This window comes from Pelecanus crispus, chromosome 3, assembly GCF_030463565.1.
Source record: "Pelecanus crispus isolate bPelCri1 chromosome 3, bPelCri1.pri, whole genome shotgun sequence".
Classification (NCBI taxonomy): Eukaryota; Metazoa; Chordata; class Aves; order Pelecaniformes; family Pelecanidae; genus Pelecanus; species Pelecanus crispus.
The window spans coordinates 59,338,083-59,361,514 of NC_134645.1; the positions used below are offsets into that span (position 1 = coordinate 59,338,083).

Consider the following 23,432-nt stretch of genomic DNA (forward strand, 5'->3'; position numbering starts at 1 on the left):
CTCAAGGTATAGGCTTTGGGATCTCAAACATGGACAGTGCTTTGACACATGACGATGGTCTTTCCCCCCCTGCAAAATTAAACAGTGCTAGAAGTATTCTTCAGACAGTTTATGCTTTCTCTGCTTCCCCTTCTCTCCTGTTACTATCATACCTCGTTCAAAAGCGGTACATGTCACGTAGTCTTGACATAAGACACAGCTTGATGTGAGAGAATAGCAATTCATTTTTAGGACTGCACAAACTTAAAGGGTATGCTATCGGCAAAATCAGTGCCATAACCAAATCTTGGATTTGAACTTTTGTGGTTGGAAAGGAGCAGGGAGCAGCAGCATCCTCCTGCATCACCCATGTGCCAGAGCAGCCAGTGCTTCACTCAGTGCCATGTGTTGCCTGTGGAAAATCCCACCTAGACCTTTGTCAGGTTGCTGTCTTGGTTCTGTCTATGCAATGGAGAATCTTAATCTAGGTCACAGGGAATTTTGAGTCTTGTGTTAGCAGTGAATGTAACAAAGAAGTTTAAATATAATCTGTAATCTTGATGATAGGGCTTTGATACTTGATGATAGACGCTTATTTAGAATAGGAAGACTGTTGTGGGCATGAAATCAATGAAGTTTTGTCAAGACATACTTTGAAAGAGGCTGGCTAAATCTGTGTTATTGTATCTCTGCTATTGGTAGCAGAAAGACCACCCATTTAGACTGGGCTTTGGAGAAAATCTGAAATATTTGTGGCTGATGTGAGTTAGAGCTTCCAACAGTGGGACTGCCAAAGTGATGACAGGAGAAATGACAAGGAGACTTTTAAACTACTATGGGAGAGAAATCCAATGAGTGGGCAATTTTTATTTACTGACTCTGAAGGATATGGTTGAGCTACACAATGTCTGCAGATAACTAATCTTGGAAGAGAGCTGGATACATTGGATTTTGGTTTTCTTTGCTTCTTTCTTTTCTCATAGAAATATATAAAGCTTCAGGCAAATGGGCTAGCGATCTCTCCCACTCAGGCAGGCAGGATTAAATCTATCCATCTTGTTAGTATAATTCTTCACTCAGTGCAAAATAGGAGAAAAAGGAGATGAAGTTGCACCATAAAAGAAAGTTATTTTGCTGGGAACTTTTAATTACTAACAGTTTTCAATATGATTTCCAAACAAACTATGCTAAACTGCTGTGCATATTCTCTGGAGAATTTGGGCAGAGATTTAAGTCACTGACTACTCAGTTTACTTCAGTGGCTGGACTATTTCAGCAGCTTTTGACACTTAACGTTGAGATATTTGTCTTTTAATATAATCACAAGGATAGTAGGATACTCATTGGAAGCAATAGTAACTAGAGATGTGTCCTAAAGCCTCAGTGCAGTCTACTGCCATACACCTGGGGGAGCCTAGAAGCTCATAATTTATTGCAACTCAGCCGATGGGTGGTAAATGATTAAGCCACAGTAACTCCATTATGTGTCCATATTACATGAAATCAAATAGGACACTTTGTAGAGAAAACAGTTAAGAAGCATGCATATTTAAAAGCAATGCAGACAGAGGCATTTTTAGAAATACGTGGCTTCTTGTTCATCCATTTGACCACTCTGAATTCAGTGAACTAAAACTGTTTATATGCCTGCTGAGATTTGCCCTATATTGTACTACAGTGTTGGAGGGAATTAAGCTTGCATGTTTTCGTTTCAGCAAGTACTCATGTATACAACTTACAAACACCCATAGCAATATTATAAGAATAGAGGAGCAAATAGTGATTTGACAAGAATGAGCTGTGCTTGTTTACGTGCTGCTGAATTGCAGAATAACTGCACTACATGTTTTGACCATAGCTAAGTGTTGTGGTATTTAGTCAATGCCTTGTACAGGGCTCACAGAGAAGATAAATTGCCGCATATTGTCCTCCTCTGGGCACTGATGGTGCTGTGGCCTCGCTGGAGAGGCTGTGCCAGTGGGATTGTGCCGTGAGGCTACAGAGATGCTGCTCTAGTTCTTGCTGATAGAAGACAGCTTCTGGCCCTGTTCTCCTGAAGCATCTGTGCCTCGTCAGTTCCCTTCTTCCTGTGTGATCAGCTTCAGGTTTGAGCCTGTGGGGAAGGGAAGGTGTTTGGCAGTAGGGTTCCCTCTTTTTTTTTTTTTTCTTCTCTATTTTTATTTTTTTCACCTTCCCATTCAGATGGCATTTTTTAACTATTGTTTAATTTCTTCCCCAAGTAGCTGTGGAGATTGCTCTCCAGGACGACTTTCTGCATCCAACCAATCAGGCGCGCTCCAGGAAATAGCCTTGGGCAAACAGTCAAGGAAATCTTGATTTTTGACTTGGCTGCAGAGAAGTAAAGTTGTGGAGGAAAGCTAGTTTAGGATTTATTTCACGCTCTAGTGAAGCAGGAAGACTAGAAACCCTACATTTTGGTTTAAGAACTAGTCCTATTACATGTGTACTGTTTGTGGAAAAGAAGTCTGGAGAGACAGAGTCTAATTAGTCTGCAGAATTAATTGGAAGACTTGAATAGCAAGCCTGGAATTCATTGTCTGTCAAATGACCTCATTAAACAATGAATCACACCTCCAAAGCTGAGAGGTGAAGTGATTTCCTCCCCTTTCATGAATTATCATTTCACCTTTGTTTGTCGCCTATATTTTTTCTCTTCTGCATTAGATGAATGCTTTTCCTGAACTGAATGCCTTTGATTCAAGGGAAAGCGTTAGAGAAGGGAGAAGACAAATGCCTAAGGCTGAATATAGATGAGTTCAAATGAACTATAGATTTAGTCTCTGTCTCTCATTTAAATTTGCCTTTAGAATTAGAAAGACGCCTTCTAGAAACAATGATTTTGTATTATAAATTAACAGGACTCTCAATACTTGTTACAAAACTGTATTTAAAGGTGACCTCCTTGCAGAAAATCTGTAAAAAGAATTTAAACTGAGTTTGTGTATGTTTTTACCTTTTTTATTATTTATTTATTTATTTATTTATTTACCAAAGCCCAAAGTGCTGGTATGAGATTATTCTTCTATTAAAAGTAGATGTGGCCTGTGTGTTTCTGGCTGTAGTCCTCCAAGGAATAATTCATAAGTTCTTGAATCTTTAGCTGAATTATTGTTAAAAGTTTTCCAACTCTGTGAATTAAATAACTATTATATAAGTAGATAATCCAACCTGTGTTACAGAACTACTTTTAACATAGATTGGTACATGATCAGCTTTCAAATGCATGATGCTAAACTTCAGCATATCTCCTAGAGGGGATTTCAAGAAAATGCTCTGTGTAAAATTATTTTTGTGTATGAGGTTGAGATAGATGTGGATATTAAGCCTTCTATTAAGCCTCAACTCAGATGTCCACAAGAAATGAAACTGCAGTTTTTGAGTGATGTTTAAAGAAAAACAAATGGGTATTACTGTATGTCAGAAAGCTGAGTCGATTTAATTATAAAGTGAAGACTTATTGAAATGCTGTGAAGCCTCCTTTCCTGCCTCCAAGAGGGAAAATGTGCATCTTTTCTAGAATGCTTCCTTTCCTTCATGGCGAGCTGCAAAACAAGAAAGGCACAAGCACCGGAGCACAGCTGCGTTAATGACAGCCAGCTCCATGCAAGCATCAGATGCAAAATGATACTGAAATCAGAAATGTACTGAACCAATGCTGTGGTTTGCGCACCTGTGGGATGTGCACAACAGCACTACTGCATTATGTAAAATGCCTGCCACATACAAAATGCTTCTGTTGGGTTTTACTGTTTGGTACTGCAGACCCTCGTATCAAGAAAAACAGTTCCTGAAGGGTAAAGCATTTTCAGTTATTATATGTACTTCCTCAAGTGAATACAACTCCCTTCCCCTTCCTTAAAAACAGCCTCAAAAACCTCAGATCTGTTTAGGGGGTTGCCCCTACAGTTTGGTTTATTTTGGCAGCACTAAGAAGTTTCTAGGTGGTGCTAATATTGAAAACTTCAAGCAAATATCTTACTTTACAAAAGAAGGTGCTTGTGGTACTGCTTCCCCTCCTTTGCTGTAATGTCGTATGAAAAGCAACTGACCCCTGGCTGCGTTTCACATCCAAGGGAAACTTGCTCCAAATCCTTCTGAGTTTTGGGAGAAAATGGACAGAGAAGTGGCAGAGGTGCCTTTCAAACAGGGATATCCCAAATGGGTACAGTCAGAGTACCATAGAATTCCCTGTCCACTCTGCAGATGGCCCTTCCTGTAATGCTCTTATTTTCGACTTCTGTGAAGCAGTTGGACAGTTTCCAGTTGCAGTGTCTTGTTGCTGCCTTGATGGCGAGTGGTGTGGAGTATTTGTGGCTTAAACAGATGACTAATAAAGTCATTCAAAGGGAAGAACTGAACTTAAGCCCATTCCTTCCCAAAGCTGTCTTAATCTGATGTTTTGGTATGGGAGTATAGCTTTTTATGGAAAGAGCTGTTGAAAGGCAATACTAATTGCATTAATCCCAAGTAAAAATCTTTTAAGACCACTTTAGAGAGTTTATTTCTATAATGATTTCACTGCAGGGCTTCATTTAAGTTTGATAGTAAAAAATCCTAAAGCATATTTAGGATGGTTTGAACAGCACCATGCTACATTAGTTTTGCATTATCTAGGAGGTCTTTACAATAATGAAAGGATAACACAGAACCAATGCATAGTGCATTGAAAGCTGTGAATTTTTAAAGTAAACCTGTCTCCCTCCTTTTTCTGACCTCTGAGTAGGTACGTACTGTACTCTGACAAGTTTAGACTGGTGTTCCCCAGGGCTCTGTTTTTGCACCAGTCTTGTTTAACATTTTATCAGCGATCTGGATGAGGGGATTTGAGTGCACCCTCAGTAAGTTTGCAGATGACACCAAACTGGGTGGGAGTGTCGATCTGCTGGAGGGTAGGATGGCTCTGCAGAGGGACCTGGACAGGCTGGAAGTACCGGAGGGCAGCGGAGACGGCAAATGTCTTCGGTGTGACCAGGTAGATGATCTCCTCAGCCTGGTGGCAGAGCTGAAGGAGGAGGTAGAAAGGCTGAGGAGTATCAGGGAGTGTGAGAGGGAGACAGACTGGTGGAGCCACACCCTACCGTCCCTGGGGCCAGGGCAACAGGCGGAGGCCCCACAAGGAGCGGAGGATCCCTTACCCTCTTGCCGGCAAGCAGAAGGAGGGGATCCAAGAGATGGGGGGGAATGGAAACAGGTCCCTGCCCGGGGAGGCAGGCGAATCCCCTCCCGGCCTCCCTCACCTTCCCAGCTGCCCTCACATAACAGATATGGGGCTCTGGAAGCTGAGGGCCAGGCAAGCGGGGAGGGAGGTGAAGGCGAAGGTCCAGCCAGGGGGTTGCCGAGGGCCAGTCAGTCAACCCCATGGATTACGACTGCCCCTGTTAAGAAAAAAAGGAGGGTAATTGTGGTGGGTGATTCCCTTCTGCGGGGAACTGAGGGCCCGATCTGCCGCCCGGACCCATCCCATAGGGAAGTCTGCTGCCTCCCTGGGGCCTGGGTTAGGGACGTTACTAGGAAACTCCCCGACCTCGTAAGGCCCTCCAATTATTACCCATTGCTGGTTGTACAGGTTGGCAGTGATGAGATTACAGAGAGAAGTCCTAAAGCAATGAAGAGGGACTTCAGGGCACTGGGGCGATTGGTTGCAGGATCGGGAGCACAGGGAATGTTTTCCTCAATCCCGTCAGTGGCAGTTAAGAGTGCTGAAAGGAATGGGAAAACTCACCTGATTAACAGGTGGCTCAGAGGCTGGTGCCATTGGTGGAATTTTGGGTTTTTCGATCATGGGGAGGTTTACATGGCACCGGGCCTGCTTGTGGCTGATGGAGATCAGCTGTCTCCAAAGGGGAAAAGGATCCTCGCTCATGAGTTGGCGGGACTCATTGAGAGGGCTTTAAACTAGGTTTGAAGGGGGAAGGGGATATAAATGGGCTGCTAGTGAGGAGCCCAGGGGCGGCATGGCAACATTGGGGGTGAAATCGATAGCCCGGCTCAAGTGCATCTACACCAATGCAAGTAGCACGGGCAACAAACAGGAGGAGCTGGAAGCCCTTGTGCAGCAGGATGGCTATGACATAGTTGCCATCACAGAAACATGGTGGGACGACTCTCATGACTGGAGTGCTGCACTAGATGGCTATAAGCTCTTCAGAAGGGATAGGCATGGAAGGTGAGGTGGTGGGGTGGCTCTGTATGTTAGGGAGTGTTTTGACTGTATAGAGCTCAACAGTGGTGATGACAAGGTAGAGTGCTTATGGTTATAAGTATGAGGGGGAAGGCCAACATGGCGGATGTCCTGTTGGGAGTCTGCTATAGACCACCCAACCAGGATGTAGAGATAGATGAAGCGTTCTACAAGCGGCTGGCAGAAGTCTCACAATCGCTAGCCCTTGTTCTCGTGGGTGACTTCAACTTGCTGGACATCTGCTGGAAATACAACACAGCAGAGAGGCAACAGTCTCAAAAGTTCCTAGAGTGTGTGGAGGATAGCTTTCTGACACAGCTGGTAAGCGAGCCTACCAGGGGAGGTGCCTCGCTTGACCTGCTGTTTACTAACAGAGAAGGGCTTGTGGGAGATGTCATGGTCGGAGGCCATCTTGGGTTTAGCGACCACAATATGATAGAGTTCTTGATTCTGGGCGATGCCAAGGGGAGGGGCAGCAAAACTGTTACCATGGACTTCCGGAGGGCAGACTTTGGCCTGTTCAGGACCCTGGTTGGGAAAGTCCCTTGGGAGGCAGTCCTGAAAGGCAAAGGGGTCCAGGAAGGCTGGGCTGGGCCTTCTTCAAGAAGGAAGTCTTAAGGGCACAGGAGCAGGCTGTCCCCATGTGCTGTAAGACCAACCAGCGGGGAAAACAACCGCTCTGGCTGAACAGGGAGCTTTTGCGGGGACTCAGGGAAAAAAGGAGAATCTACCGCCTTTGGAAGAAGGGGCGGGCAACTCAGGAGGAGTACAGGGATCTTGTTAGGTCATACAGGGAGGAAATTAGAAAAGCAAAAGCCCAGCAAGAAGTTAATCTGGCCAATGTTGTAAAAGATAATAAAAAATGCTTTTATAAGTACATCAGCAATAAAAGGAGAGCCAAGGAGGATCTCCATCCTTTGCTGGATGTGGGGGGGAACATTGTCACTGAGGACAAGGAAGAGGCTGAGGTACTTAATGCCTTCTTTGCTTCTGTGTTTAACAGCCAGACCAGTCATCCCCAGGGTACTCAGGCCCCTGAGCTAGAAGATAGGGATGGGGACCAGAATGGAGCCCTCATAGTCCAGGAGGAAGCAGTTAATCACCTGCTATGCCACCTGGATGCTCACAAGTCTATGGGGCAAGATGGGATCCACCTGAGAGTCCTGAGGGAGCTGGCAGAGGAGCTCACCAAGCCACTCTCCATCATCTATCAGCAGTCCTGGTTAACAGGGGAGGTCCCTGATGACTGGAGGCTGGCCAACGTGATGCCCATCTACATCCGGGAAACTACAGGCCTGTCAGCCTGACCTCAGTGCCGGGAAAGATTATGGAGAGGTTCATCTTGAGTGAACTCAACAGGCAAGTGCAGGTCAACCAGGGGATCAGGCTCAGCCAGCATAGGTTCATGAAAGGCAGGTCCTGCTTGACCAACCTGGTCTCCTTTTATGACCTGGTGACCCGCCTGGTAGATGATGGAAAGGCTGTGGATGTCATTTACCTGGACTTTAGCAAAGCCTTTGACACCGTCTCCCACAATATTCTCCTTGGGAAGCTGGCAGCTCATGGCTTGGACGGGCATAGTCTTCGCTGGGTAAAAAACTGGTTGGATGGCCGAGCCCAGAGAGTAGTGGTGAATGGAGTTAAGTCCAGTTGGCAGCCGGTCACAAGTGGTGTTCCCTAGGGCTCTGTTTTGGGACCAGCCTTGTTTAATATCTTTATCGATGATCTGGATGAGGGGATTGAGTGCAGCCTCAGTAAGTTTGCAGATGACACCAAACTGGGTGGGAGTGTCGATCTGCTGGAGGGTAGGATGGCCCTGCAGAGGGACCTGGACAGGCTGGATCGATGGGCCGAGGCCAACTGGATGAGGTTTAACAAGGCCAAGTGCCGGGTCCTGCACTTGGGTCACAACAACCCCATGCAACGCTACAGGCTTGGGGAAGAGTGGCTGGAAAGCTGCCTGGCCGAAAAGGATCTGGGGGTGTTGGTAGACAACCGGCTGAACATGAGCCAGCAGTGTGCCCAGGTGGCCAAGAAGGCCAACAGCATCCTGGCTTGTCTCAGGAATAGTGTGGCCAGCAGGAGCAGGGAGGTGATTGTCCCCCTGTACTCAGCACTGGTGAGGCCGCACCTGGAATACTGTGTCCAGTTCTGGGCCCCTCAATACAAGAAAGACATTGAGGTGCTGGAGCATGTCCAGAGAAGGGCAACGAAGCTGGTGAAGGGTCTGGAGCACAGGCCTTATGAGAAGCGGCTGAGGGAATTGGGGTTGTTTAGCCTGGAGAAGAGGAGGCTGAGGGGAGACCTTATCGCTCTCTACAACTCCCTGAAAGGAGGTTGTAGTGAGGTGGGTGTTGGTCTCTTCTCCCATGTAGTTAGCAATAGGACGAGAGGAAATGGGCTCAAGCTGCGCCAGGGGAAGTTTAGGTTGGAAATTAGGAAAAATTTCTTTACGGAAAGGGTGGTCAAGCATTGGAACAGGCTGCCCAGAGAGGTGGTGGAGTCACCATCCCTGGAAGTGTTCAAAAAACGGGTAGATGTGGCACTTTGGGACATGGTTTAGTCTAGTCTACCCTTAATTGGTTTACTGTGGACTTGGTAGTGTAGGTTAATGGTTGGACTGGATGATCTTAAAGGTCTTTTCCAACCTAAACGATTCTATGATTCTATTCTATGAAGTTGTCTGTGCCTATGTGCAAAAAGACAGCTTCCAGAGGATGGAGGGGGAGGATTTAGGGTCTTAACAAATCTGTTTTTCCAATCATCTCTTTAGGCTACCTGTCTATCCAGATGGGAAGCGCAATGTCGATATACGTAGATGTATTCCTGTACTGTCCTTGATATACTTAGTTCAGGAGTGGAGGCCAGAACATAAAAGGTTTTCGGTGAGCGTTTGTAGCCCACACTGATGTGTATGCTGCTCTGCCTTTGCTGCTGTTAGTTGAACCCACAGCTAGTGTGGGTGCAACAATAACCATGGTGTAAAAGTACATGCAGTACAGTATAGATGTGCATAAACTGTCAGGAAAGGAAATTGTTCTGCTGGGGTGATACCTCCGAAGATTGTGGTCCCACCAGAAAAACCTGACACCTTTCTTAAGCTAAAATACACATTTACAGAGACTTTCCTTATGTGCGGTGTAGCACCTGGATAATACATGTTTCAGTGTGACTTTTTTTGAAAGGTACTGTGTTGTCATTTAGGTGGTGACCTTGTTCACTGGAATTTTTAGCCTCAAGCATTCAGCTAGGAAGTCACGCTTTTTGTACTTTCACGTCAACCTGACTGACTAAATCCATAATTACGTTCCATGTTTATAGCTAAATGATTTCATGATAAGACCTTTTTGTAGGTGTATACATAGTACTGTGGGTAAACATTATTCTTCCAATGTGACAATAAGGGGGTGATTTAGCTTTTAATCACCTGGCAGTTATTACAAGAAATCGTATACCAAAAAGGATTTCAGATAATGGTACAACTCTGTAAGCTTCTGTTCTCCCACAATTTAAAAAGAGAAAATCTGCTGAAACTGGGGAAAATATCACTGTGAATAAAGACCTGGTCCACTTTCGTTCCAGAATAGTGTCATTCACTGAGCTCCACAACCAGTTTCACCCAGCATAACCCAGTGGTGCTGCCTCTGGCTGCTTGTTCCTGCCTTGCCTCAGACTGGCATGAGTGTTGGTGTGGGGCTGAGTGGTGAGCCTGGCTGGAGAGCTGAGCCAGCTTGGGAAGTAGTAGGGCAAGAGGAAAAACAGCTGAGTTTTTAGCCAGATCAGCTTTCTGTTCCAGCTGAGTATGCAGCCAACCAAAATGCTAGTGCTGGGAGAAACACCTCTTTTGGCAGGAGTGCTGACTTCTGTGCAGGCTTAAAACTGTGAAAGTCTGCTTTGACTATTTGCATTGTGTCCAGTTGTAGATTTTGCCTGATTCAACAGTTGGTAGAAGGCACTGTGTAGTAAAAACCTGAAAGACAGCTAGAAACTGAGCCTGAGCGCTCATGCAGAGGAAAAGCTAGTTGTTCGCACCTCTCTCTGTCATGAGAGTACGCATATAAGGTTCCTGGAGGTCAGGCCAGAAAAATTCCAGCTTAGCAGTAAAAGCATAAATAAAAATTACAGTTTGCTTTGATTTTTTTTTTTTTAAACTCAAAATCATGGTATTATGGGATCATAAAAATTACTCATATTTTCTAATCTTTTTTCCTAGGAATTTATCAAAGAACTGCTAACTCGGATAAGAGGAATGAGGAAACTCAGTCCCCCTCAAAAGAAGAGTATATAAATAACTCGAAGTAGTAGCACTCTGTAAAAGACATGGCAAGGGAAATGGGACTTTGAATACAAGACCTTTATTAAAATAGTTGTCTTTCTCCACAACTTCTTTGATTTCATTCAGTTTTGACTCAAGGAATTTCTTTTGTGTGTTTTAAGGGTTCTTTTTTAAGTGTCAATTTTTTTTATCAAGAATATCAACAATTTGGATGCTGCTCAACTTTCACTTGAGGATTACTGAAGCAAGTGAAGAATCCAAGGGTTAGTGATGAGGGGCAGCAAGCCTACGTGGTGAACCAGAAGATCTTGTAAATTTACAGAGTTAGGAGACTTCTCCTTGCAACTAGTTGGATAACATTTTTTAAGTTGGTTGTACATTTAACTCATGGATGTCAAGTTTCTTGTGCTTGTCTGTACATAAATTATAAAGTGGGTTGTGAATACTGTTTCACATGGATGGAAGGAAAAGTTTGTTACAGTAAATTATTTAATGGTGGTTATTGCAAATTTGCTATGAGAAGGTACCAATTTAGATTACTAAAATGAGTGCTGCCATTTTTCTAAATATCCTAAAAGCAGCCCAGTGACGAATTTCATCATATCTCCTTGTTTAGACTGCAGCATATGAGAATTGGGAATTTTAAGGGCTTAATTTGTAGACTTCAAGTTATTTGATTGACTTTGATGCTTTGCCAGATGATTTCCTCTCCACCTCTTGGTGTCTTGGAACTGTGGCAACCTGTACTGAATAAGGGCCTGCAGTCATATCTAGAGAAATGTCTGTCACCATTTAAAAGCTGCTTCACAGTGGAGGAAAGGCAATGCTACCAAAATTAATTACAAGCACTGTCTTGCATTTAGTGATGTGGTCTTAATCGAATGCAGATTCCTCTCCTATTAAGGTAGGCAAAGAATATTATAGTCTTTGTTTATGACTCTGCCCTGAGAAGTGGGGATAGTTCTTAACTTGGGCTCTCTTACTTGTAAAAACAAGAACAGAAGAGAGATCCCTGCTCCCTCCTGGAAAATGTCCTAACTAAAATGTTCAATAAGCTACCATATGCTGGTAGGTGACACTAATCAGGCATTTTATATCAAGGGTGCTCTGAACATATTTTATTTTTCAAAAGAAGTACATGTTTGTGAATTTTATGTATACTGGCAAGCTTTTTTAATGTATTTAATTTTGTAATGTTTACCGATGATTTTATTTACCAGATATTTACTCAAATAAATGGAACAACTTGTGACTTGTTACATGTACACTTTACAAGACTGCTGTTGCTGAGTAGGTTGGTAAATGGACTTATTCATCAGAAAGAGAAGCCTGTGAGGTGGTAAGTACATGGGAACCCAGCTGTATAGACCCTAATCGGTTTCTAATGTGCAACAAAAGCCCTTGCCCAGTATCATTGAGCCAAGCTCCTGTAACCTGGTGCACAGCCTCACTTATGAAAGTCTTCTGTAGATGAGGCCTTCCTTCCCTGTGCCCTGGAGGATTTAAAAAGGAAAAAAAAAAAGCCTGGAAATTCTTTCAGATAAATGCTGCTGCTTCCTTTTTTTTTTTTACCTTCCACCAGAGGTGAGAGTAGGGGAGAACTTACACTGGGTGACACTCAGTTGTCTACTGAAGGTATGGCATAAGGGTGTCTTTCAGCAAGAGGCACTCTACCTTTCTTCCCTTCTGCACCCCTCTGAATTCTCCTCAACAAATTCCAGCAGCTCTCAGAAAAGACTTGGTTGTTTTGCCTGCAGCACCTTAAATTTAAATTTTGTACCTTGCTGAAGTTGCAGTTCAGCTGTGGTTTCTTAAGGACTCTTCCAGCAGCAAAATTTTTTAAAATTGTGAAGTGAAACCTGTGCTCCAGGGAAATCAGGGTGGGGGAGCCTGTGATTTCATCTGTTACTGTGTTGGGATCTCCCACTATTGTTGTCCGCATTATCAGTGGGATGTCTTTGGTTCTGAAAGAGATGCATACGAATGACCTCTCTTCCCACAAAGAGATTGTCTCTCTGTGGTCTGTGCTCCTTGCAGAGGATCTGATGTAGCTAGATCTAAATGACCAAGTTTGGATCAACATCACCGTTTCAAGGAGAGAGTTACAGGAAAAGCTTCCTTAACTCCTGAGGTAAGGGGCCTTTTGTTAGATTTTTCACTTAACTCTGGAGGCAAAAATCAGTGGTGGTAGTGAAGAAGTCTTAGTTACTAGCAAACTCCCGATGTTTGACTAGGCAAGTACTTTCACAGGCCTTTTTCTGGAAAGCCTGTTGGTTTGTAAACCATTGGGAGCCTTTTGTAAGCACCAAGTTTATTATGTCCAAAATGGAAAAAAAACCTTTTTATTTGAGACTTGTTAGTAACGTTTAGAGTTTTGAGCTGGTGTCTGAAATGCTGTCTGCTCATGGGTACTGTTCCCTGACTCATAAATTTATTCATGTGTGTTTAACACATGCACTGAAACAATTGAGAACATGCAATACACCTTTTCAACTTCTTAGGTAGTTATAGCTGCCTACATTTTGCAGGTGATATTTAGAAACAACCTCAAGTCTGAACATAAAGGTTCTAGTAACGTCCACATCAACAAATGCACTTTATGACTTCACTTACAACTGCAAATGTATTTTTTTTCCTTCCTTGGTAGTAATGGTGTGCAAAACCAGAAAGATCAAGTAATGGCAACTGCACCCATTCTCTCTTACCTCCTACAGCAAAATGCTACTCCACAGATATTTTTCCCTCATGTTACTTGACTAAAAAATGCCTGCCCAACTGTGCACATCACCCATTTGCGTCTTGTCGTATTCCTCTTGCATTGAAGTAGTTGTAGAAAATAGCAGTCTATTCCTTCTGAAACCAGTTGGTTTGGTAATACACCTAGAGATAATGAAGTTTGGGACGGTCCTTACTATTTTATTGTCTTGCGTGGATGGGACAGTCAGTTCTGTGAAGGGCTTCCTCTCCTGCTCTACGTGTTTCACTATCTTACAAGTGTCAGTAAGCAAAAATGAACTCTAAGTAGCTTTTGTCTGCAGCTGGCATGATTTTCCTGGAGACTTACAGGGTCTTGTTCTCACCACTTTACTTAATGGAGATACTCTTGGCCTTGGTGTAAGTGAAGGGAGAATCGACCCATTCACTTACAATTTCATTGTGCTTTATTCTTCATACTGTGTGTTCTTGGCTCTGGGCAATATTCAAAGGGCATATCAATAGCACACTGTTGCTGAAACAACTTGAAATGAAATCTTACAGCCCAGGCTCTTCACTGTCTTGGCTGGACAGCTTTCATGTGAAGGGCCAAGTCTGGCTGCAATGAGAGCTTCCTCTGGGCTTTTAAAGTGGCTAATGAAAGGAACTGAAGTTCCCTCTTATAAATATGTAGAGAAGTTGAGGTTTTGTTTTGGTATTGAAGTGCCTCTCCAATGTGCAAAGGTTGCCTGCAAGAGTGTGTGTTTCTGGGGTCTGTTTCATGGCATAATTAGCCTTTGCATGTTTTACAGCAAGAGCTGACAGCATGATGTCTCCCATGGTTGATCTTCCAGTTGGCTTAGAAAGAGGAGGAAAGTGCTTGTAATCATATTTAGTATGCCTCGTGAGGCTGCCGTGACAGGATAGTATATTCCTGTGGCACAGAAGAAAGATGATGAGCCATTCTTCTGCCAGCCTTGTTTTTGCCCCTTTCCCTCATTATTCCTATGGTGGGTTTTACTCCTAAAGTTGCCATTCATGCAAGGAACATCTGGGGAAAGTGTGGGAGGGAAGTTTTCCCTATTGTCAGAGAATATGACCAAGAAAAGCAGGAGCAAAATATCTGCTCCTTTTGCGCACTTCAGACTCCTTGACACTGAGTCTTGGTAAGAGTCTTTAGCACTTTACCCTGGTAGGTATAATGGTGTATGTGAAATTGGAATTACTCAGCAATCTATTTCTGTGATGGCTTTGCTGATTTAAGACAGCCTTAAGGTAAACATGCACACCTGTGTGTGTGGTGGGGGGGAAATCATGTGAGCCACATCAGCAGAGCCTGTTGCTTGGAAACTGGAAGAAGACACAGGTCTCATTCTGAACAAACGTTTGAACTTAAACTGGTGAAGTGCTGTAACAAAAGGTTTAAATGCTTCTTGGCTACTTAAAGTTTGCCATTGCCAGCATCATGCACAGATTTTAAACAGGTACTGAATAACTGCATGCAATGCTTTTTAAAGGATGCTGAGGGTTTGGGAGGGAGTCAGAAACGAAATCAAGTCCTGGGAAGTCTAGAAAAAAAATCATTAAGAAAATTACTCTGTTACATGTTTAGCTATTAAGAAAACAGAGAATAGTCTTGCTTTGTTGCATATATTTCTGTATGGGAAGAAAATGAGAGATGTAAGGGTTTTCATGTATTGGAGGAAAGCATAAGGAGGAATGCCTGGAAGATGAAGGAAGGAAACTTCGAGTGTGGAAGAAGATAGAGCACCTTGATGATGAGGGTGAGGAGCCCTCTGAGCCTGCTACTGAGGGAATAGGTAAGATCACCATCTATTAGTATACTCAAATTGAAATTGGATGCTTTTCTAGATAAGTTGTCATTAGATGAGTTATTCAGTTCAGTCAAGACAATTAAAACTCTGGACATCTGCTGCAAATTTTTTCTAGAATTGTGTAAAGCAGAGAAAACAAGTAAGAAACTGATTTGTATATTTAGGTATTATGCTTATATAGTGGTCAAATCACCAGTACCAGTTATACATATTATGTACAACTCTACTACATTTTACTTGACTTCCACGTTAGTTCGCCTTTCTTTTACTTGGCAGTAAGCAAATGGTAAGTGTGTATGTAATTAAAGTTGCTATTGAAAGCCAGGGAGAAATTGAAGTGATGAGGAGAAAATGTGCCTAGAAAGTACCTAGTGCTGCAAAATATATTCTTGCCATTTTAGGACTCTGCCAACAGCATAAATAAGAGTGTTTCTGTAGTTTTAAAATGGCTATTTATAATAATCTTACCTAGTGCTGATGGAATTTTTATCTACTTTATTTTTTTTTGGTAGAACTAATGACCAAATTCTCTGAGCTATTAGCTTACACTGCTCTACTTATACACTTTTCTGTTTTCCAACAAAAATTAACATTAACTATTTAAAATTAAAGAAATTGAGCTATTGTATTTAAATACATTTAAAAAGTAAGTTTTCAAGACTGAAACTTCTTTTGGAGGAGCAGATAACAGGTTTTGTTTGGCAGTAAACTTAAATGTCTTCTCTCACTGCACTGGTATTTATTTCATTGATTTCCCTGCCTCCGCCCTAAGTTCAAAATAAAAAATCCTGGCATAGCCCTTAGCAGAAGTTTGTCTGACTAACCGTATAATACTGGGTTGGACTTGAAGCAAATAGCTAATTACCAAAAAACATAGGAGTGGATCCACTTCAAGGACACAGACTTGCCTGACCACCCCCTCTGGGGGGCAGAGGAGGACAAAAGCACAAGCAGCTCTCCTACCTCCTACATGAGGACCCTACGTCAGTGTCAGCAAGGCTCTGACTCTTGCACTGGCTTTGCGGATGGGTCTGTGTCCCCTCATGTAGCCCATAGTCATACTGGGGCTTGCAGGACTTGGAGCGGTGAGTACTATCAGATATGTGAAGGATTAGAGCATGCAGGTCTATGACTGGATTGTGCTTGTGCAGGCTTGGTGTATCCCTTCATGTTGCTTGACCTGAGGCAAAACCAGGTCTGAATAACCTTTCTTTAATATACTCATCTATAGCAGAGGGAATCCCAATAGGGATAATATGTTGAAACTCCTGTTAATATCTGGTGTCTCCCAGTAAAAGAAGCCAATTTGTGACGTGCAGGCAGGTCTCCCCACAGCTCTGTCTGAGCCTGGCTTTGGGTCAGGGCCTGCCTTCCTATTTGTCCGTGCAGCCTCTACTACTGCAGAAAGTAACAGGTAGCTTCAGAAAGCAAATGAAAAGGTTTCAACAGATGCCAGCAATCAGTACAGAGTCAGAGCCATGTCAAGACTACAGACAGTGTGCCATGATGGTGCTCGAGACAAAGGCACTAGAATTGACTTACTGTGGTAGGCTGGGTAGGTAGGCTTCAGGTGTGTCCTAAGAGTTGCCACAACAGAGAGGACTTCTGGGTGCTGCTTGTGGGTTGCTCCCAGAGTACAAGGACAACATCGTGGGCAGAGGGTGATGGTGCGCTGACTAATGCCTGTAGAAATGTGAAGGATCAAGTCTTGTTTGACTACCACACCATACCAAAAATGGAGTTGGACTCAACCTGTGCTAATGTGGGCCCTCAGGCAGTTTTGTACCTTGTTCTTGCACCTAACGATCTTCAAGGAACTGCATGTTTTCTGTTGCGCCTCTCCAGTCTTAATTTCAAGCCTACCAAAGCAGTAGTCACTAAATCAGTTTTAGCACCCATTGCCTCCAGTACTGTCATGGTGCATTTGTCTGCAGTCTGCATTAATTTTCCCCATTCCTTCAAGTTTAACAGCTTGATTGTTTCTCTTAAGGACCTTTTACTACTCAGTGGAAATGGGAATGTGTCATCTGGTGCTATTTCTGCCACAGACGCTCTGCTGCCAATACCAAATGAATCCAAAAGAGTAGAAAGGATTCTGTAAATTTTAGTGCCTTGTGAACTACGGTCTTATGTTGCTGGAGCTTATTCTTTTTTTTGCCTTATTTCTTTACTTTCCCAAGTAAGTCTTCATCAGTGAGTGATTGCAACTCAGCCACATACTATAAGGAGAGAACAAAGCTCCTGGAGCTAATCAAACAAATTGCCTTACATTCTGGGGGCGGGGGAGGAAGAAATATATGGTCTTTAGGGTTTTTTCCCCCAAATATCTGGAAGACAGTCCAGCAGCGTTTGCAGGGCCACAGAAATGTTCTTGTTTAGAAACCTGAGGGCATAGTGCAAGTAACAAAACAAGGAATAACTGGTGGCAGACACACAAACTCACCAAATGGAGACCTTTGTTCTTTGGAAAAAAAAAAAAAAAAATCTGTTTCTCCTGAGCTCTGCACTTTGTCACAGAGACTAACTTCCATCCGGCTCCACTGAACTTTGCACTGGGTCCAGGCAGTGGCCCTGCAGAGAGGTGAGTACCGGTTCTTCAGGTGTAATGCAGATATAAGCACATTTGTGTAATCATGAACCAGCTAACTTGCTCAACCCTGAATCCAGTGTTTGGGCTGCTAATAAGCCGGTGTGTCAGGCAGAGCCTTGGTAGGATACATCATTGCCCTTTTCCATTTTACAGTGGCGGTGATGTGTGTAGTCTCTGCTGCCACTGCCACTAAGGAATACTGCAGGAAAAAGCATGGTTTTTGTTTGGGAGGGGCAGCAGTTTGTTGCCAACCCAAACATAAAAATAACTCTGTTCCTCTGATATACGTACCTAAAAAGCGAGTCTTTCGAATAGGTGTAGCTGTACATATGCTATTACCAACTGACAACGTCTGGTTTTGAGAGACAAGGAAGCTGTTTAATGTTATTTTATCTGGACCCATTTAATTCATGCCTCCTAAACTCCAGCTGTCCTTTTAATATAGCTTTCACAGTCATGAGAAATGCTTTAACATGTTCCTTTTGGGGGGATTTTTCTGGTGCTGGTTTAGACTTAAAACAGACACAAAATGATCCCATATTGAAAAAAGGCTATGTATGCTATAACTTGTTTGCAAAATTCCCCTCTTTATACTTGTCTTGAAGGTGTTTCTGTTTCCATATCAACAATGTACTACAGGAGTGCGTGTTTTATAATGGTAAATCCTTGGAATTTCAATAGTCTACCTCAAATGCCTGCTCTTTCTTTTGTCCTCTGATGTGCCTTGGTCAAGAGCTGCCACTTAGCATATTGTATTGATTGTTTCTTCATCTATGAAGCTGTACATTCAGCTTAACACTTAATAACTCTGAGGCTGGATTTTCTGTCCTTGGCACAAGGACAATGTGTTTAAAAATATATGTCAACTCTTCAAAAATTAGAAGTTTTAAAGCCAGGGTTGAGTGAAGTGATAATTGTTTAACTTTCCCCCTTCTGGGTACCTCTCACATATGAAAATCTGAGCGCTTCCTGAAATTAGTATGACTTTTTCAGTTCTGATCTTGTTAGCTGCTTCCTAATTCATTTAGTACTTGTATTTCTTACAGTTTTTGTTTATGGTTGCAGTTGGTATCTGCTCTAACAACTGTTCCCCCTCCCTCAGAATTCCTCTCTAGTGCTCTCATCCCTTTTGCAACAGAAATACAAGTATGTAAAAAATTATGCCACCTCTGCAGCACCAGCAAAGATAACTAGGCAGGGATTCAAGAGAGATCAAATAAATCAGATTCACCCACAGTATTGCTGTGTTTTCTTTGCTGAAGAAAGTTAGGCTATCATGCCCAGCCCCAGTCCCAAGTTTCACATCTCTTCTTTTTCATAAAAGCAGAATCTTCCCTAGGAGAGTGGGTTTATTTTTCTAGGTGGGAAGCACCTGAAAGAAAGTGCTTAAAAATCTGGGAGTTGGTTCAAATATCTCAGATCAGGCTCATGTACAAGGTTGGCCTTTTAAAAATAAAAAAGACAATTGGGACTGTTCAGAGCCTTTGTATCCAACCAATGACTCTTGTTAACTAGAAATTGAGGAGCAGCTGTCAAATATGCATCAGGGCTGGGAATGCAGATCAAACAGCAGGTATGGTACAGGAATATGCTGACCTTCCACTTCTTTCAAAGTTTCCTCCCTGTCTGAACCTTGCTAGTCTCAAATGCTCAAAAATCGTGAGGTAAGTAATGTAGGCACTCTGAGGATACAGAGTCCTGAATCTTTTATAATGCATATTGGATTGTTTGATTGTTTCTTGAGATGCTTTCTCAGGGGCCACTTTTAAGTTCTTCGCTCTGTTGATGGAGGACTGAAATTTCCTTTCTGATCTCCAGCAATTTCAGGAACAAATGGGCTCAAGCTGCACCAGGGGAGGTTTAGGTTGGATATTAGGAAAAATTCCTTCACAGAAAGGGTAGTCAAGCATTGGAAGAGGCTGCCCAGAGAGGTGGTGGAGCCACCATCCCTGGAAGTGTTCAAAAAACGTGTAGACGTGGCACTCTGGGACATGGTTTAGTCTAGTCTACCCTTGATTGGTTTAGTGTGGACTTGGTAGTGTAGGTTAATGGTTGGACTGGATGATCTTAAAGGTCTTTTCCAACCTAAATGATTCTATGATTCTATGAACAGAAATCCTAGGAAGGATGCTGGGCTTGTGATAAAAACTTTAAGGTCAGGAACAATCAGGAAAATAACATTTGTAGATGCTGGATCTGACCACGCTCCTGTTCTGCTACGGTGCCCTTCTTGGTACATTCTGTGTAGCCCATGGAGCTCCCCTATGCTGGTAGGACCCCAGGTCTGCTTGTGCACAGAAACCCATGAGGTAGATAAGCTAGATAAAATTAAAATACGCTGGTATCAGTTGGGTTTAGAGCTGATGTAGTTTACCCTCTATCCAGTTAAATGCAGGCTACTCATGTCATTAAGCTTCCTTTAAATTGGGTTAGTGATGGGGGGGAGTTATATACCACTTCCATGCTTTGCTGCAGTACATAGGGACCCTGGTGGAAAAAAACGTTTCTTGGGTGGGTGCTAGAAACAAACAGCTCTTTTTTGTGTGTGTGTAAATAGTTGAGGACAGAGAGAAGCAAGCTGTTTTTTAAAAAGTGTTTAGATTGGAAGTGTGTTGCAGTGGAGCCTAGCTAACACCCAGCCAATTATACTTCCAAATTTTGCCCTTAGGGGACAGGAAAAGGCTGTCAAATGCTGGACTGTCTGCAAATCATGGAAATCTTTGAGTTCTTATAGTTAAAAGGGTCACTTATTGAGAGCAAACAAGTCTAATAAAAGAATGGTAGTTGATGCTCAAAATTTGTCAGAAGGTTTCAGAGCTGGGTAATAGCATTTGGGAGGTGGATCCACAGCATTCTATGCCACGTGTTTGTAGGCTTGGGGGAGCAAACTATCATGAAAATGTTGTCATTTTATCCTTTTTCTGTAAAACAGATTAGGTGTGTGGTTCAGTTACCCACACATCTTTCCCACACCATCTGGGACTGTTATACTGCTGAGGGAGATGGATAACCAGGGGTTGCTGTCTGTGCAGGGCTTTGGACATAGATTATAAAACAAGTGTGTGACTGCCACTGGAAGTTATTAAAAATAAACAGTATCTTATTCTCCAGTGCATGGGACTCCCCCTTAGGGTAACGCAGGGAATCAGAAGGGTTCCCAGAGAAGGAACAGGGCTGTGTGGAAGGGCAGGTGATCCCACCTCTTTGTCATGAGTCAGGCAACTTGGAGCTGAGCAGAGGGTAAGTGCTTGTAGCTCATTCCCACAGGAGTGCACAGAAGACTTGAAGTTCCTTACTTAAGGATAGCAAATGAGTGAACTCTTATATTCAAAATAAATACCACAGAGTAATTTTTTCCCCTATTTGTTGGCATTAATTAAATAGCATTGAGTTCTCCACTTCATCTGTTGTGCCCACTCAGCTTGTCACAGCCTGAGGTTTCTGTCTCATCCATCCTGTTCCGACCTAAATATCTCTTACTGTCTGCTGTTCTGTTGTCTGACTGTCTTCTGCTTTGCAGATCTTGGAGAAATGTTTTCCACAAGAGGGTATTAGACAGCACTTTGCATTAACCCACTGCCATGGCAGAAACTGGCTGGTAATTCCTGCTTTCTGCACTATCCCTACTTGGATCATGACAGCGTACCATCCATCACTGCTTAGGGAAAGAGAAGGGCTCCAGTGAGCAGAACCTGCCTACTTGTTCCTGTTGGGACTCGGATAAAACACAGATCCTCACATAGCAGAGGCTGCCTAAAGTGGTGTCAGCAAGTCCCACGGATGAAAGCCCAGATACGGGTAGTGCTCCCTCCTTGTACACGTCTCAGACGGACATGTCACCGGTGCTTAGTCAACAGAAGCGTCAAAGAGCAAGGAGCAGCACTTCCTCTCCTCTTCACGGAGCTCTTAACAGTCCATGTACTGAAAGATTTGTGTACTAGACAGTCTGTTGCCTGTAGGAAAACAAACATGCGAACTCTCCTGCATCTAATATTAGGTCTCATTGTCAAAACAGATTGCGCTGATTCTCTCTGAAGAAGGAAAGGAAAAGGTTTCAATCTCAAGTCCCGGTGCCCTTCATAGCTTTGACAGCAGAGCTTCTCAGGACAGCAGTTTCCAAGACGCTGCTAGTATCTAATGGTATATCAGTATTTTTCCTTCCTATTCTCTTATTTCTAGTTTCCTAAAGGAGTGGAGTCAGTCCTTTTAGCAGCTGACATGTCAGAAGCATCCAGGAGGAGACTACAGGAAGCTGGCAGTGACTTGGAAAAATGAAGCAAATCTGCAGGGAGTCTCTTGGCTGATTCAGTGGCTTTCTAACATCTTTCCCTCCCAGCTGGACCTGCCTCCTGGCAGTAAAGACCCCATCTAGGCTGAACACATCAGAGGCAGAAGCAGCACACTGACCTCTTTAATTTCTGAGGATTAATGGGTTTTACTGTTTAAGGCGAACACCTGAATGAATGCTGAGGAGCCTTGCTCATGTTTCTCTCTCTCGTTCTCTTCTCCATCGCCTCTCATTTGCTCACTGGCAGGAGTCATAAATAATGTAGTGTTTTTAAAATACCTTTGAAAAAAATTAAAATTGATGTGCACTGTGTAGTATAAGATCATTTGTGGGAGGGAGCTATGGCAGATGTAACAAGTGGGAATCCTGCTGAGGAACTGTTGTTGTTTGGGTATATTTCAAAGGTTTAAATAGGATTAAGGTATTTATTATTATTAATGGGAAATAATCTTTATCCCTCCAGAACGTTAGAGATACACCATTTTTTATGCCCCAGAGGAATACTCTTTGGGCAAATACAAAGTTCCTGTAGTCTAAATAGTCTAGCTTGAAGCTTGCTAAGCCTAACTGAGGATTTTTTCTTACTAACACCACACACAGCTTATTCTGCTGTAAGCTTGTTAAGGCCAATGGCTGAGACATTCATAATTAGCTACTGATTTGAAGGGCCTTGATTTATCAGTGTTCCAACATGGGGCACTTTAAAAGGACCTTTAGTTAAAAAAGAATGACTCTCTTTGCAATGTTTCTCACCTGGAGCACTATGAAGTTGAGGCTCCCAAATTCACTGGCCATTCTTGAAAATCTTCTGGATATTCACAAGGCGAATGAATAGTGTGCACCTATTTAGGCAGTGCCTGTGACTGCTTGGTGCCATAGCAGTACATAAAAAAATAATAAAAAGCCAGGCTTTATGGTTGCATAAACTGCCTTTTTCTGACAGGATAAAGTTAACATCTGATCTGTGCAGCAGGCAGTAGGCTTTTTTGTCCTATAAAAATAATGGGTTAAATTAAAAAAACCTCCCAAACCACCCTCTGTTATCCCAACAGCTCTTTTCAAAATGCAGTAGGTAACATTATGTAAAATGTTTGTTTAATGCTGACCACTGCTTCCTCCTTTGTCCTGAACGTGTATGTGGCACTTTCTGCTATTTGGAGCAGGGAGAGGCGTTTTGGTGTGTTTGTGTGTTCAGGGCATAAGAGAGTCTTTGCTGCAGAGCATGGCCTTCCCAGCATGTGGAGCAGAGCAAGGTCATCTGGAGCAGGCTGAGGAAGGGAATAAATCAATGAATCAAGCAAAGGCAGTCGCTGGTAACTAGCTAAGAATAAAGAGAAGGGCTCAGGTATGCAATGTTCACCATCAGCAAACAGAGCTTGAAATCCTCAAGCCAAATGGTGCATTTCTGAGCTTGGGGTAAGGCTCGGAGGAAGCCTGAGTTGTCGGATCTCGGGATGCTGCAGCCTGAGTGAAGGTCAGCTTCAAACAATGTTTGCTGACAAGTGCAATAGATTAGTTGCTGTGTGAGCTGGCTTTAATGGACTTGACTGAAATAAGAAACGTTGGAA

At 43.1% G+C, this 23,432-nt stretch overlaps 1 protein-coding gene across 1 annotated transcript in view; it reads left to right on the forward strand.

The window, feature by feature from the left end:
* Positions 1-10,469, forward strand: part of PPP1R14C (protein phosphatase 1 regulatory inhibitor subunit 14C) — a 58,977-nt gene extending 48,508 nt beyond the window's left edge. Inside the window, exon 4 of the mRNA XM_075708213.1 lies at positions 10,395-10,469. Coding sequence (XP_075564328.1) covers positions 10,395-10,469 — 75 coding nt within the window. The remainder of the gene's footprint in view (positions 1-10,394) is intronic.
* The last annotated feature ends 12,963 nt before the right edge of the window (positions 10,470-23,432 follow it).